Below are 16,884 nucleotides of genomic sequence, written 5' to 3' on the forward strand. Positions count from 1 at the left end.
TGATTACAGGCATGAGCTATCGGCACCCTGCTGACTTTGCTGTTGTAAAGCCTCAAAAACTGGGCAAGGCATCCTCCTTGAGTGTTTCCAAAATGGCTAATATTTTGTAAGGTGTTTTTGAGGATTACAACTTATATAAAGTAAACTGCACATTTACAGGACTGCTATTGGTACTAGGTTTATTAAAAGTAATTCCTGCTGGCATCAGAGAATTTAAATTGAAGAATTCCTGCCATTCCCTAAATGATGAGATCACTGTGCCTGTCGTGTATAAACAATGTGGTTTATGTTGAACATACTTTCCTCCGGAAGTCTGAAAGTTTGATAGGTGCTAGTAGAAAGTGCTTAGATGACCAGCTTCTTAGGGCACTCAGTGTAGCACGCTTCCCTGGATGGCTACTTACGAGTTGTGCGTTGTCACAACTTACTGCTGGAGAAACTTAAGTACATTTTTGTGTTGGTATTAGGGCTTGAACTCAGGGCCTGGGAGATATTCTTTCATTTTTGCTTAAGGCTAGCACCCTAAGCCTTGAACCACAGCTCTAATTCTGGCTTTTTTTAAAAATAGGAAGTAAGAGTCTCACTGACTTTTTCAGCTCTGGCAGACTTTGAATCTCCATTCTTAGATCTTAGCCTCCTGATTATCTAGGAGAAAAAGCTGGAAGCAACGCTGTGGCTCAAGTGATAGAGCCTTGAGAAAGCCCAAGGATAGTGCTCAGGTCCTGAGGTCAAGCCTCAGGACTAGCTGACACTTTTGTGCTGACACTTGAACTCAGGGCCTCATTCATACACACACTCAACTGTTTTGCTCAAGGCTAGCACTTTACCACTTGAGCCATACTTCAGTTTCTGGCTTTTGCTGGTTAATTTGAAGCCTCATTTGTCTGCCTGGGCTGGTGTTAAAAAGATCCCAATCCTCCTAAGTAGCTACAGTTATAGGTATGAGCCACTAGCACCCAGCTTAAAACATTTGCTTTTACCTATTCCTTTTGGTTTATGCTCATGCTAGAAACCCTATTCCTTAGTGCATGCATTCCATGTTTGGAAGTCCAACTTATACTACAAAAATCTAGTACAAGATTTTTGTATATATCTGGTACAAGATATATACTCATTTGCTCAGCACATAACTTACTGTTATGTGCTAAAAACATGTTCTATGTGGTTGGGATACATCTGTAAGACAAAGCTCAGCCAGTGGCTCACAGCTATAATCCTAACTGTATCTGGAATATGACACATATTCCTACTATTAGCATAAGCCCAAGAGCCATGTCTTACTGGAAATCTTTGTTCCTCTTGAAATAGCATCTTATGTTAGTATTGTAGACATTTTTCATATTGTGAAATGTCAGATTGCTCAAGTGCAACAAAACGTCATTCAAATTGAACAAGTTGAGGTTCCTTATGTCTGCTTATATACTGTTCTTGAGAACTACAAAGGCTGACCCTGACCTATACTGACAGGTGATAAAAGATTTTTTTCTGTCCAAACATGTCTATTTCCCTGATGGTCTTTGTGTTGAGTGCAGACTACAAGTTGGAGACGTGGGTCCAAATGGTGACTTCTAATTCCTTAGACTTAGTTACAATAGCATAAAGTAAGGCAAACAAGAGTACCTGCAGTACAGTAAAAAGTTCCTGTTTTGCAGTAAGGACTTAACGATATTGGCTATACAGTATTAGTTATGTTACTGAGGTAAAGAATGTGTTTGATCCACCATGAACACTGCTGAATAAACATATCATTTCCATTAAGTTGGAAAGAGAAGCAAGTAGTTTGGGACTGATATCTTTCCCCTCCCAACTAGAATAACTGGGGTAAAAAGAACATATGGTAAAAGTAAGAAATTCAGAAAAGATACATGATTTCCTCTAACAGATTTATTTATTGTATATAGAAAATTCTATAGACAAGGTGACCTAGACCAAATTTTTCCCCTCTTGCTTACCCAATCAAACTAGATCAACTTGCTATTACATAAATACGCATTTTGGTTAGTTCTGTCATAGCCGTTTCCTCCTGCTCAAAACCCCTTGTTCCTCACTGCATCTGTTTCTTTGGACACAAAGAAACATGCTTCAAAATGTAATCCTTTCTTAGCCAGATGCCAGTGGCTCATGCCTGTACTTATTCCTAACTACTCAGGAGGCCAAGATTTGAGGACAACCAGGACGGGAAAGTCCATGAGATTCGTTATTTCCAATTAACTACTCCCAAGAAGCTAGAAGTGGAGCTATGGATCAAGTGGTAGAGCCTCGAGCATGAAAAATTCTTACATCTTGAGAGTTTAGGGCAAAAGCAACTTATATAAATAGAAAACTCCCAAATGTATATTAAGTGAATGATCTAACCACTGGAACTTACAAGCATAATTAGTAGTTTTGTAAGTTTTAATTAACACTGACAGGTTGAATCCCTATGATAGGTTTCTAGAAAGCGGACATGAGATGTCAAGAGGCCATTTTGTGCACTGCCACTGTTATGCCGTCATGTTTCTGGATCATAATATTCCTGAAAGACAAAGAAGAAACTATTCAGTAAAACCTTAAGTGCAACTTTAGTGCAAAATAAAGATGTTTGGCTTGAAGTACAAAGTATCAACATTTTTCTTCATTAAGGATCACATATGAGAACCACATAATACTTGAACAAAAGTTAAATCCTATCATACTATACCCCCCTTCCCTCTTTGTTTGTTCGCTCAAAACATATTATACAGTTTTATATCCTAATCTTTTCCACACTTAGTATTGTTATAAAGATGCTTATTTGGATTTTTTTTTTTTTTTTTTTGCCAGTCTTGGGGCTTTAACTCAGGGCCTGGGCACTGTCTTGGACACTGTTTTGCTCAAAGTTAGTGCTCTGCCACTTGAGCCATAGCACCATTTCTGGCTTTTTCTGTGTATGTGGTAATGAGGAATCAAACCCAGGGCTTCATGCATGCCAGGCCAACACTACTACCAGTCTATGCTCCTGGCCCTGGAATATCTTTACTATTTCTATTAAGGTTTTTATTTTTTATTTTAATTTTTGCCGATCCTTAGGCTTGAAACTCAGGGCCTGAACACCTAGGGCTTTCTCAAGCCTAGTGTTTTAACACTTGAGCCACAGCACCACTTTCAGTTTTTCCTGTGTATGTAGTACAAAGAATCAAACCCAGGGCTTTGTATACGCTAGGCCACACTCCCAGCACCAAGAAGTTTTTACTCTTGATCATCTTTTGTGCCATTACTTTTTCTTGGCAGACTGATAGTTCCTGACAATTATTACTCTTCACTGCAACGTCATATGACCTGAAGTGTGGTAAGCAGTCAATTTTGAACACAGGAAAGACCCCAGTCAAGGTCTCCCAAACTTTTTCTGGACAAAAAGAAAAGGATCTGCTCATATCTACTCACCCATTATCTGACTCTAGACATACCACAGGAATATCAGTGGGGTCAGAGGTTAGCTTAGCCGCTTGCTGGGCAAGGACAGATATCACTCCGGCATGTTCATCTGACAGAGTACCCCGGCCTGGGAAATAGAGATGATACTATGTTATATGACTGTCTAAAAGTGAGTAGAGAACTATAGTACTATTTCCTTATCCACATGAGTTCATGGTCTCATTTTATAGGAACAAAAAAATTCAGAGATGAGATCGACAAAAAGCAGTCAATAAGAGCAAGGGACTTGCTGAACTAATTCCTTGGGGGAAATCTGGTTTCCTTTTACTGAGCTCAAGGACTTAGTATTCAGAAAGCTCAACTCAGCTATAAGATACCTTCACAGAATGTGTGAATCTGTTATGATCTGTGAATTATTTTTGCTAGAATAAGATAATTGGCTACTTTCAAGTGTCAATAAAATGGTCTAAAATATTTTAGCTTGTGAGCTTGGCACTGGTGGTTCACACCTGTAATCCTAGCTACTTAGGAGACTGAGATGTGAGAATCACAGTTCAAAGCCAGCCCAGGCACAAAAGTTTTCCAATTAACCACCAGAAACTGGAATTGGTGCTGTGACTTGAGTGGTAGAGCCCTAGCTTTGAGCGGAAGAGCTTAGGGACTGCCCAGGCCAAGAGTTCAAACCCCATAATTTAAAAAAAAAAAAAGTTTGTGGCTGGGAGTTTGGCCTAGTGGTAGAGTGCTTGCCTAGCATGCACGAAGACCCGGGTTCAATTCCTTAGTACCACATACATAGAAAAAAGAAAAAAAAAAAAGCTGGAAATGGTGCTGAGGCTCAAGTGGTAGAGCTCTAGCCTTGAGAAAGTCCAAGGACAGTGCTCAGGCCCTGAGCTCAAGCCCAGGACTGGCAAAAAAAAAAAAAGTTTGTATAGTCTTAAGTACAAAATAAATTACTAAGCTTATAGTATCTACAAATAAACTCAATACAAACTTACAAACTTACTTGTACCTTAAACTAAGTCAGGTGATACTCCATCATAGCAGAACAGATGGAAACAATCACTGACCAGGCCAGATACCATAAAGATCTTAAAGGTTTCTTAAGAAACTCAGTTTCATATGTCCACACCTGAATTTCCTTCTACTCAAAATATTTGCCTTTTTCTTCCACATGACTGATTCATGTATAAACCATAACTAGGTTACAGATTACCTTTTCTAGTTACCTTCCAGCAAAATTTAAAAATTCCTGCTTTAAGAATTCAGTAGAGAAGAAAATTCCTATTGCAGAATAATCCTTACATTTTACTATTTCTGACGTTAACATATTGTTTACTTTTCTGGACTTATGTCCTTAGCTGTAATCAATATGGAACATTATTCTGATTCTGTGCTAGGGCTTTATGCATAAATATTGCTTCAGTCATTCAGTAGCTGTCTTTAAATTTTCTATCTTCTGATGGTACAGGGCTTCAGATGCTAGGGAGGTGCTCATATTCCCAGCCCTTTTATATTTTGTATTTTGATTTTGCCCATGTCAGCCTTGATCTCAAGAACTTTCTGCCTCTGACTCCTATCTCCCAAATAGAGAAGCCAACATTACAGGTCTGTACCACTACATCTTACTTTATGTGTCTGTTTCTTTATTCATCATTCAGGGTTATTTTTGAGGAATACATACATTGGTGCTTCCAGGGCAAGTAAGAGATCAATGTAATTATGTAATTATCATTATTAAATAATTCAGTGAAGAAACTGAGGCTTTGAAGGGTTCTTTTTGGTTCAAGCTCATACTATTAATAAATGAGATTATTAATAGAGTTGAACTTACATGTGTCTTGCTCTAGAACCTCAATGTTACTGCTAATTTATTGCTACAGCTGGCAGGTATTGTGACCACTGGAGATAACACACAAAGCCTAACAGTCTCTGTATAGGAATGCAGTCAATTGATGATAATGATATCCTTTGTAGACCCAACTTAAAATTACAAATACAACTTTAACACAGACAACCATTTCAGACAGAACTGTAAGGAACTGTTTCATTTTTAAATACCACTTAAATCTCTACTCTCACAAAAGTGCCCAGAAAGTAGGAAGGTAACAGGAAATCTAATGAATAGACTCTAATTGAACTTCAAAGAATGGTTGGTATGTAACACTTACAGCCAAGATTAAGTCCTTGTGAATCTGTGCACAAGACTCCAACAATGGACGGATTCTTCATTCTGATTCCAGAAGATGAGAGAGATGAATCAACTGATGTTTAGAAATAAATCATTATGGTTCTTAGAGGCTATGTCCCAAGCATTGAGTACTTTAGTGTTTCCCAGACTTTTCTTCACTATCACGCACCCTATTATAATTAATCAAACCATTATTTTTTTTCCTGGTGAGAGAAAAGTACCGAGGGCCCTAAAAATGCAACACCAAAGATTCTGCTGTGATTGTTAGAGATGCTCACTTAAGCGTACGAAATCGGTTTCTGCGATCCCATGGCCGGGGTGGGGTGGGGGGTGTGGGAATAACAGCAGGGAGGAAACTGTTTGCTGTCTGCTTTGTGTTTTCGTGTCCTGAACCGAGTGAAGGGACTCGAAAAAGCAAGTGATGTCTTCAGGTGGAGGGGCGTGTGTTCCCCACGCGAGGCTCGAGCAGACCCCCACGCCGGACCCCCACGTCCAGCCTTGGACTCCTCCGAGCCGCTCCGCCCGGTGGCCCCCGGCGGGAGGCCGATCCTCCCCCACCTCCCGCCCCAACGCCGCGGCGTCCTCCAGCCGTCCAGCAGGCATTCGCAGCTCGCGCCACTCGTACTCGGCCGGCGCCACTCACGTGTCCTCCAGGTGCTGCTCCAAGGTGGCCTCCATCCCGTCCGCAGCCCGCCTCAGCCCGAGACCCCGCGGTGCTCCGCGTCCTTCCGCTCCGGAGGCCGCGGTCACGTGACACGCACTCGGCGCTCGGCTGGACGGCGTCTCTAGAGGGACCAAATTCATCGCGCTGCCAAATTCATTTTCTGCCAGAAGATCTCGCCGTTGCTTCGCCCCGCCGAGTGGCGCGGGCTACCAGCGGAGCCCGGCTCTTCACCGGCCCCGAGGTCCGCAGCTGGGCCTCGGTTCCTGGCCCGGCACCTTCGTGCTGGAGATTTTTAACCTTTGGATTGGGTTCAAAACGGCCTGAAACCCCTGCTTGGTTCAGAGCTTGTCAAACTTAAAACAAGGTCTTGCAGTAACCGGGCGGGACGGGCGGGGTCGGGTCCGGGAGAGGGGCGGGAGCGGGAGGACCCGGGCGGCCGGGGCCGGGGGGTGCGGTGCGCGCGGGGGCCGCTCCCGCCCCCCACTCAGCGGGAAGTGTCGGAATCCCCAGGATGCCGGCCGATTGTCCGGGCACCCGCGGCTCACGCCTGGAACCCCAGCCACTCTGGAGGGATCTGAGGATGCACTTCCAGGCCAGCCGGGCAGGAAAGTCCCAGAGACTCTCATCTCCTCTTGAGCACCCAAAACAGTTGCAAGTGGCTCCAGCCTTGAGCGGAACAACTCCGACAGCACTCCAGGCCCCGGGTTCAGTCCCCGGGATGGCGCAAACACACTCACGACATACACACATATGATGATGATGCATGTTATGTATTTTATTCGTAATTTAGGGGGTGGGGGAGGTAAAGAGGCAAAAGGAGGACACAAACGAACTCAACAGCCAGCGCAGGTTTGTTCGGGACAAACCTGAAGGAAATTCCCTATACCCAGTAGTACATGTCCTTTGGGCTGAGGTTGTGTGTGTGTGCTAATATGGGGGTCTTAAACTCTGCTTGGCTCAAGGCTGGTGCTCTACTACTCGAGTCCCAGCTGCTGCTGCTGCTGCTGCTGCTGCTGCTGCTTCTTCTTCTTCTTCTTCTTCTTCTTCTTCTTCTTCTTCTTCTTCTTCTTCTTCTTCTTCTTCTTCTTCTTCTTCTTCTTCTTTCTTCCCTTTCTTCTAGTTAATTGGAGATGAGAGCCTCACAGACTTTCCTGCCTGTTCTGGCTTTAAGCTACCTATGCTTAGATCTGTCTCCTGAGTAGTTGGGATTACAGAGGTGAGCCAACAGCGCTCACTGATAATAGCCATTCTGACTGGGATGTGATGGCCTCTCAGTGCCATTCTGAGCCATATTTTCTTTTGTGGTTAAGGATGTTAAACATTTTTTTCATGTATTGGCCACCTCTACTTCCTGTTCATTCGCCTATTTATTGATCGGATTTTTTCATCGTGTCACATTTTGAATTCTTCATGTTTTTTGCTTATCAGTCCGTAGAGCTGATGATTCCCAGCTCAGAAGTTTTATGGCATAGAGCCACTAGAGGACGATACTGAGACACTCAAGTTTCTTTAGATGTCACTTGCTTGATGAAATGGATTGATTCCCCTAGACAGCACAAACTTTGTTTCCAGTACTTGTAGTCCCCGATTTGATTTTACTTTATTTGTTGAGACAGGATCTTGCTGTGTAGCTCAGGCTACCTGGCTCACAATCTTCCTACCTCAGCTTCCCAGGGGTGAGGTTACAGATGTGAGCCACCATGCCTGGCCCACAGTGGAATTTCCTGTGATAAGGGTTGAGAATTTAGGGGATGACAGTTAGGTATTTACATTCTCAATGAGTAGGATTACCTAAATATAATTTTAAAATGCCAGGTGCTAATGACACATATCTGTAATCTGAGATGCAGGGACTCACAGTTTGAAGCCAGGCTAGGTGGGGAAGTCTGTGAGACTCCATGTCCAAAATACCCAGCAAAAATCAGGGCTGGAGGTGTGGCTCAAATGGTAGTGTTAGTCTACAAAAAAAAAAATGAACAGCACTAAGGCACTGATTTTGTTTTTATTTTTTTGCCAGTCCTGGAGCTTGAACTCTAGGTCAAGGCATTGTCCCTGAGCTCCTTTTTACTCAAGGCTAGTGCTCTACCATTTGAATCTTCTTCTGAACTTTTTCTGTGATTAACTGGAGATAAAGAGTCACAGATTTTCCTGTGTGGGTTGGCTTCAAACTGTGATACTCAGATCTAAACCTCCTGAGTAGCTAGGATTATAGGTGTGAATAGTGTTGTTGCTGTTTTATTTTCTTTTTAAAGCGAACTTTCTATGTATACTGAATATACAATGTGATATCCTGGCTTCACAGAATTTAGCATAAACGTCTTTCTCTGACAATAAGTATTCATTTATATTCTTTGCAATAGTTCTGTGTTCTAGCTGTACCTTAATTGATTCAACCCCCCTTATTAATGTCCAGTTAAGTTGATTATAGTGATTTGGAGAGGGGGGGAGAGAGAGAGAGAGAATGTTTACCCAGTCTATCTTGTGACCCAGCACCTAATTCCAGGACTCTCCAGAGCCTCAGTTCAGAGTTCATCTTGATAACCAACTCATAAGGAAGCTTGCAGAGATTTAACTTACTTAAATTCTGTTTCACAGGTTTCAATTCAGGGGTGTTGGACTCCTCATCTAGAGTAATAATTACGTTATGAGATAATACAGGATGGGTCATACTAATCTTAGAAAAGCAGTTTAAAACTTGCATTAGAGTGCTCGCTTCGGCAGCACATATACTAAAATTGGAACAATACAGAGAAGATTAGCATGGGCCGTGCGCAAAGATGACATGCAAATTCATGAAACGTTCTGTATTTTTAGAGGACCAGGAGATAAACCCCAAGAGAATTAAAAAATAATATTAAAAAAAAAACCTTGCATAAGAGTTGAGCGCAGTGGGGCATGCCTGTCATGCCAGCACTTGAGAAGCTGAGACAGGAAGAGTGCCAGTACCAGGCCAGCCTGGGCTACATAGAAAGACAAACTGTCAAAACAAGACACAACAACCACAACAACATAGCACCAGAAACTACAAATGCTGCTGACTGGTAACAAAGTGTGCCAGTAGTCTAATAAAATTCAGCCTGCTACCCAAAAATACCAGGGGAAATTGGTGCCGCCCCATGTGGTTCTATACAGTAAAGCTTTGCTGGTCTGCCTCCCCTGCTCCTTGAACTCTCAGTCTGGGCACTGTCCCTGAGCTCTTTTTACTTGAGGCTAGTGCTCTACCTCCAGTTTTTTTGGTGATTAACTGGAGATAAGAGTCTCATGATGGATTTTCCTGCTCAGGTTGGCTTTAAACTGTGATTTTCAGATCTCAGCCTCCTGAGTAGCCAGAATTACAGGCGTGAACCACCAGTGCTCAGCCTGCTGTAGTTTGTAAGCTGCCAGAGCATGATCCAAATAAATAGAATGAGTTATATTTGTTTAAGTAGACTTGTAGCCATATTTAAAAAGTAAAATATAATTTAAATAACTTGGATTATTTATTGTTATTGTAAAGGTAAATATAGAGGGATTACAGTTATATAAGTCAGATAAAGTTGTATAGTTCTAAGGGACTTATTTATAAGCTGGGCCACTTGTGCCACAGCACCATTTCTGGCTTTTTCTATGTATGTGGTACCAAAGAATGGAACCTGGGGCTTCATGTATGCTAGGCACACACTCTACCACTAGACTACATTCCCGGCCCCATTCATTTTTGCTGGTCCTGGGTCTTGAACTTAGGGCCTAGGATCTGTCCCCGAGTCTCTCTATGCTCAAGGCTAGAGCCCTATCACTTCAGTCAAGCACCACTTCTGGCCTATTCTGTTTATGTGGTACTGAAGAATTGAACTCAGGGCTTCATGCATGCTAGGCAAGTACTCTACCACTAAGCTACATTTCTACACTGCCCATGCTGCCCTCCCCTCTTCTCCCCCCCCCCCCCCCCCGCCACAATTCCTTTTTAACCTATAAGGAATGCCTTTGAAAATAAAGGATAACAAGAAGAGTATGGCAGTCTGTTTCATATACCTCTTCTTTCTCTGCCTTGTTTCCTTTTTTCCTCCAGGAAGGAAGGTAGAGAAAGAGGAATATCACAAGCCGAGCAAGCATTGGGAGCTGGGCTGGTATTGCAGGAGGCATCTGACCTCTCATTGTTTTCTATTTTTCTTTAGAGTGTGACATTTGGCTTGGAGGTAATAGGAAAGGTTCACAACACATACGTAAGAGCATTTGTCTCATAATTTTTCCTTCCTTCCCTCTTTCCTCCCTCCTTCCCTCCCTCCTTTCCTCCCTTCCCTTCCCTTCTCTTCCCTTTCTCTTCCCTTCCCCTTCCCCTTCCCCTTTTCTCTTCTCTTCCCTTCCCTTTCTTTTTCTTCTCTCTTTTGTGCCTGTACTGGGGCTTGAACTTCCTTTTAGGGCCTCAGTGCTGTCCCTTAGCTCTTGTGCTCAAGGATGGTGCTCTATTACTTAAGACCCAACTTCACTTCTGGCTTTTTTCCCCTGATTTCCTGGACACAAATACCATGGATTTTCCTACCTAAGACTGGCTTCAGATTGCAATCTTCAGATCTCAGTCTCCTGAATAGCTAGGATTGCAAGGCATGAGCCACTGGTGCTTGACTGTCTTGTAAGTTTCTGATGTGTACTTTTCACAAATAGGAAGAACACCTCCATTTTTTTGCCACTCCTGGGCCTGAACTCAGGACCTGAGCACTGTCTTTGGGCTTTCTCAAGGCTATAGAGCTCTACCACTTGGGCCACAGCACCACTTCTGGCTTTTTTCTATGTATATGGTACCAAGGAATCGATCCCCGGGGCTTCGTGCATGCTAGGCAAGCACTCTACCACTAGGCAAAACTCCCGGCCCACCGTCTCCATTTTTTGCATCTAAAGGCCATGGAGCCACCCAAACAACATTTCCCTGTTGAGTCTTGAGGACATGTTTTGGAGGAAGGATTCTGTGCGGTAAATAGCTCTTAAACTCTGAACTTCAGCTCTTTCTATCCTCTTCTTTCTTTCCTTGGCCTTAGACAAGTTCTTGGACAGTGAGCCTTCAGGGCCAGGCAGTGGATGCCCAAGTGCATGACTGGGTGTGGGAGAGGAGGTGGAGGGGAACCTCAAACCTTGTGCTTCCGCATCTGGAGGAACCTATTTAGGAAGTGCAGTTCTAGCTGGGTTCTGGTGGATCACACCTGTAATCCTAGCCACTTAGGAGGCTGAGCTCTGAGAATTGTGGTTCAAAACCAGTCCTAGCAGGAGAGTCTGGGAGACTCTGATCTCCAGTTAACCACTAAAAAAGCCAGGGGTGGACCTGTGGCTCAAGTGCTAGAGCACCAGCCCTGAGCAAAAATCTCAGGGACAGGATCCAGGCCCTGAATTCAAGTCTCGGAACTGGCACAAAAAATGAAATAGAAAAGGAAGAAGAACAGTTCTGGTAGTGGCACAAGCTCTGCCCTGGGCAGTGTTAATCAAATGCTCAGTCTCAGGCCTTCAGGAGTCCTTCTGAGCCACCAGGGGGCGCCAAGGTCACAGAAAACCCTGTAAGGATGGCGGGGCTGTGCGTAGGGGGGTGGATTCCCAAATCTCTTAAGCTGGTAGAGGATAGTGAGGAGGTATCCCAAGAAGTGGATGGCCTAGGGGCGGGCAGGTTTGAATCCTGATTTGGCTACTGGCTGGATATATGGCCACTGAGCCTAGGGAGAGTGGAGGGAGGAATCCTCTGAATTGAAGGGACTGTCATATGCCCAATCTGCATGTGGGTATATGAGATACTCAATTGAATGAGGGGCTGGCAAATTGGGACTCAATCTCAGGAAGCCTGCTTGTTTCTTCAAGCTGTTTTTAATGCAGATGAGGAGCAGATGTTCAAGAGAAAAACGACAGCTCAGCAACTGGAAGAGCTGAGTGACAGCTATAGACACACAATTGTCTTGTGTACATGAAAGAGGCTGGATTTACATGATGTCCCTAAAAAGCTGTGTTAAATCTAAGTTGGGCACTGGTGGCTCACACCTGTAATCCTAGATACTCAGGAAGCTGAGATCTGAGTATTGAGGTTCGAAACCAGTCTAGGCAGGAAAGTCTGTGAGATTCTTTATTTCCAATTAGCAAGTAAAAAGGTAGAAGAGGAGGCATGGCTCAAGTGATAGAGCTCTGTCCTTGAGTAAAAAATGCTACAAAGCTAAGGTACAGTATCCAGGCCTTAAGTTCAAGCCCCAGCACACACACACACACACACACACACACACACACACACACACACACACATACCAAGCCTGTGTTAAATTAATTAAATATTTTTATTAGACTTAAGAAAACAAAGTTATATATTTTCTGTATAAAAACTGTAAAAACACCAAAGGAAAAAGAAAAAATTGCTTGGAATCCCAGGCCTAACCCAAATGATAAGAATGGGAAGGGAAAAAGATGAGAAGGATCAAGGTAGAATGGGAGAGGGGAGGGTTTGGGGAAGGTGAAGGTGGGACCCCAGAGTCTTATCAGGTGAAGGACCTCACTACAGCAAAAGACCATGGTGGGGTACAGTGAGCCAACAGTCTTTGAACAATGCTAGATATAAACCCCAGTGCTAGATCTAAAGCCAGACTTCTGATGGCAGTATACATGCCACTATTATTTCATATTCAGGGTGTAGCAACAGTGTTCTGCCAAGTCACAGGCTTCTTCAGTCCCCACAACCTTTTATGAAGTAGCTAATATTACTTGTGTGTGTGTAGGTAGATAGGTAGGTATCGGGTCTTGAATTTAGGGCCCCATGCTATCCCTTAACATTTTCGCTTAAGGCTGGGGTTCTGCCACTTGAGCCACACCTTCACTTTTGGCTTTTTGCTATTGAATTGGCGATAAGAGATGCTCAGCCTTTTCTGTGTGGTTGTCTTGGAGCCAGGATCTCGGAATTCAGCCTCCTGAGTACTAGGATTACAAGATTTCATACACTAGCGCCCAGCTATCCCCCTTTTATGGGTCAACATCCCAAGGCTCAGAGCACTATGTGCTCAGCATGGTCCTGCTTGTAAGTAGTGGAGCTGAACCAATAATTCCCCCTGACCTTCCATAGAAACTCAATCCTGGAAATGAGGGCCCAGCCCTCACTTCTTGTTCTGCACAAAAGAATCTGAGCCTTAGAGAGGGGAAGTGCCTAGTAACTTTGAATTCTTAACTTTCCATTGTTCCAACTACATCATACTACCAGACACTGTTTCAGAGCTTCAGTTTCTTTCTTTTTATTTATTTATTTTTTATTGTCGGGGTAATGTATAGAGGGGTTGCAGTTCCATTCACCAGGTAGTAGGTGCATTACTTCTCACACATTGATACCCCTTCTCATGTTTTTGTCACCATTTCCCTTCCACCACCCCCAGAACTTCAGTTAAGCCTGCATCAGAGACTCATTGTTAGGAGTCGAACTATGGCTCTCCCCAAAATTTATGCTGGAATCCTGACTCTTGATACCTAAGAATGTGGCCCTGTTTAAAGATAGTTTATGTGTGTGTGTGTGTGTGTGTGTGTGTGTGTGTGTGTGTGTGTGTGTGTGTGTGTGTAGGGGGTGATTGTATTGGGATTTGAACTCGGGACCTCATGTTCTCTTATTTGTCTTTTTCACTCAAGGCTGACCACTATACCACTTGATCCACACCTCTACTTTTTGCTTTTCATGGGTTAAATCACCTAGTTCATGTTAGAGAACTCTGGGAATCCCTAGGAAACCAATATGCGAATCAAATATACCACAGTCACTGGCAGTCTCAATGAAAAGACTAGTTATCCAGAAGCGACAGACAGCAGATGAAGTTAGCAGTTCGCATTCCATCTTGCTTTTTGGCCAGCTAAACCAGCTTTTCTAGTGAGCTGGGTACTGGTGGTTCATGCCTGTAATCCTAACTACTCAGGAGGCTGAGGTCTGAGAATTGTGCTTCAAAACCAGCCCAGGCAAGAAAGTCTGTGAGACTTATCTCCAAAAACCAGAAGTGGAGCTGTGGCTCAAGTGGTAGGGTATTTATCTTGAGGAAAGAAAGCTCAGGGATAGCACCCAGACCCTGAGTTCAGGCCCCAGGACAGAATAATACCTAAACCAACACCCCCCCTCCACCACCACCACTACCACAGACCAAAAAAACCCCTCACACCATTTTTTTCTGGCATTGGACATTGGCCAACAATGGTGATGGCATGAGCCATTTGACTGGCCTTTTTTGGTTCTATGGTGCGTGTGTGTGTGTACTGGGGTGTGAACTGGCTCTCACACTCTTGCTTGGCCTTTTCAATCAAGGCTGGCATTTTCGAGCGAGATCTCCATTTCTAAATTTTTGATGGCTAATTGGAAATGAAAGTCTCATGGACTTTCCATATGGACTGGCTTTGAAACAGAATCCTCATATGGCAGCCTCCTGAGCTAGGATTGCAGGCATGAAATACCTGTGCTGATCACGGATCTATTTCCATCTCTAAATTTGCTATAGAAGGTGCTCCAAAACATGTCTGCAGAGGGAAAGACTGGCTCGTGGCTTCTCTAATCCAAGCCTCTCTAAGATGTGGGTTGGGCAGACAAGAGGGTACTGTTGTCAGGGGCTGGAAGGTAAACTTGAGCATCATCTTCTGAAGTTTAGAACTGAGGCCAAATTCTGTGATGTATACCTTAGATGACTCAGGCTGGGCTAAAAAAAAAGTTCCAGGCCAGGAAGCTATTTTCCCTGCTGCTTTATTAAGTTTGCTAGTGGGGATAAATGAGATGCAGACTTCTATATCCAAGGCTTCATTAGATGCCCAGTTAATGCAGCCATGACAGATGGGAATAAAACCCTTATGAATAAAAAAAAGATCAGCCCAACATAAAAAATATCACAGACCAGAGGGGGAAAAAGTTAGAGCAGCTGATAAAATACTCTTGCTTTAATTAAACTGTCTGCATCACCCATCAAATCAGCCATAATGCCAAGATTTATTGCCTTTGGAATTGGCTAAATGATGGAAGTGCTTGAGAATAAATGGAAGAGAAATTACCTGTGTTAAATGTATTTGTGGTGCATCTGGTGAACTGAGGCTTATAATCAAATGTAGGCTTGCAGGTGCTTCGGCTATGTGGCCCTCTATTTGATAGACTTTCCTTTGGCCTCAGGTGGGTTTCAGAGATCCTGCTTGTATCTATAACAGGACCACTGTCTAAAAAAATCCTGCTTTGGCAGTGAAATATCTGAACATCCTCTTTTTGCTGGTCAGTCGTGGGATTTGAACTCTGGGCCTGGGCATTGTCCTTGGGCTGAAGAGCTACCTCTATCCATTGGGTCACTTCCAGTTTTCTGGTGTTTAATTGGGGTCTCACAGACTTTAGTGTCGGGTTGGCTTTGAACCATGATCCTCAGATCTCAGCCTCCTGAGTAGCTAGGATTACAGGCTTGAGCCTCTGCACCTGGCTTGAGCATCTTTAAAAACAAAAAACAAACAAAACCCCCCCAAGATAATGTACCAGTAGTAGGGCTTGAACTCAGAGCCTGAGTGTAGTTCTTTAGCTTTTCCACTCAAGGCTGGAGCACTACCTCATGAGCTATGCATACCTCCACTTTCACCTTTCTGCTGGCTAACCATAGGTATAACTCTCGCAGACTTTCCTGCTTAGGCTGGCTTTGAGCCTCCATCTCTGGATCTCAGTCCACTGTGTAGCTAGGATTACAGGCATGAGCCACCAAGGCCTAGCTTATTTACATCTGTAGTCAGCAGCTTAGCCAGACATTATTGCTTCTTACCTCAGAGACAATGTAGAGAAAATGACCTGCTGATCTGACCACCCACCATGGAGCAGGGCTCAAGCTCTCTCCCTGACTTGCCACTGTCTACCTAAGAATCCACGATTAGATTCAAGAACTAAACTACTATCAAAGTGTTATTATGTTTTTCCACGATGATAATGATGATGATTACTATCCATCATCATCATCATCATCATCATCATCATCATCATTTGTGTGTAAGTACTGGAGCTTGAATTCAGGGCCTGGGTGTGGTTCCTTGGCTTTTTCACTTAAGGCTAGCACTTTATCACTTGAACTACAACTCTACTTTCAGCTGTTTTTGTTGGTTAATTGGAGGTAAAGGTCTCTTAGACATCTTGCCAGGGCTAGCTTTCAGATTTGTGACCCTCAGATCTTAGCCTCCTGAAAGCTAGGGTGACAAGCAAGCTACCAGTGTCTGCTTTTAGTTATCCTCTTGGAAGATTTTGTCCATTTTTTTTCTGATGCTTTGTTACCTCATTTTTCCACTATAAGGGAAAGTATTGGGTTGTATAGGTTGTGAGACTTTCAAAACTCATAGCCTAATTTGAGGAATGATTGTAAGCACTGAATAAATGATAGTTGTTCATGTTGCTAAAAGCTCAAGAAATGATGGCGGAGACTAGAAGAATCAGGCTAGCACGCAGGGGTCTTGGTTGCAAACAGTGAGAGCTGACTTTGGCTTATGGACTAAGGAAGTTGTGGGGTGGTGCCTTATGACTATAATCCTAGCTTATCCAAGAGGTTAACATCTGAGGATCAGGGTTCAAAACTAGCTTGAGCAAGAAAAGTCTGTGAGACTCATCTCCAATTAACCACAAAAACCAGAAATGGAGCTGTGGGGGACAGTGAGTTCAAGCCCTCATACTGGCACA

The 16,884-nt window shown here is 43.5% G+C and overlaps 1 protein-coding gene and 1 non-coding gene across 2 annotated transcripts; one reads left to right on the forward strand and one right to left on the reverse strand.

The window, feature by feature from the left end:
- Positions 1-1,855: 1,855 nt before the first annotated feature.
- Positions 1,856-6,331, reverse strand: Lamtor5 (late endosomal/lysosomal adaptor, MAPK and MTOR activator 5). Its single transcript, XM_090334395.1, has 4 exons — positions 6,225-6,331; positions 5,562-5,623; positions 3,403-3,520; positions 1,856-2,515 (listed from the first exon to the last, which is right to left on the reverse strand). The coding sequence occupies exons 1-4, from the start codon at positions 6,257-6,259 to the stop codon at positions 2,455-2,457; spliced, it is 276 nt and encodes a 91-aa protein (XP_090190521.1). The 5' UTR covers positions 6,260-6,331; the 3' UTR covers positions 1,856-2,454.
- Positions 6,332-8,950: 2,619 nt separating this feature from the next.
- On the forward strand, positions 8,951-9,057 carry LOC150061487 (U6 spliceosomal RNA). The gene has a single exon (XR_016536083.1). It is a non-coding gene; the product is annotated as a U6 spliceosomal RNA (small nuclear RNA).
- Positions 9,058-16,884: the final 7,827 nt, after the last annotated feature.

This window comes from Megascapheus bottae, chromosome 6, assembly GCF_031878675.1.
Source record: "Megascapheus bottae isolate mThoBot1 chromosome 6, mThoBot2.hap1, whole genome shotgun sequence".
Classification (NCBI taxonomy): Eukaryota; Metazoa; Chordata; class Mammalia; order Rodentia; family Geomyidae; genus Megascapheus; species Megascapheus bottae.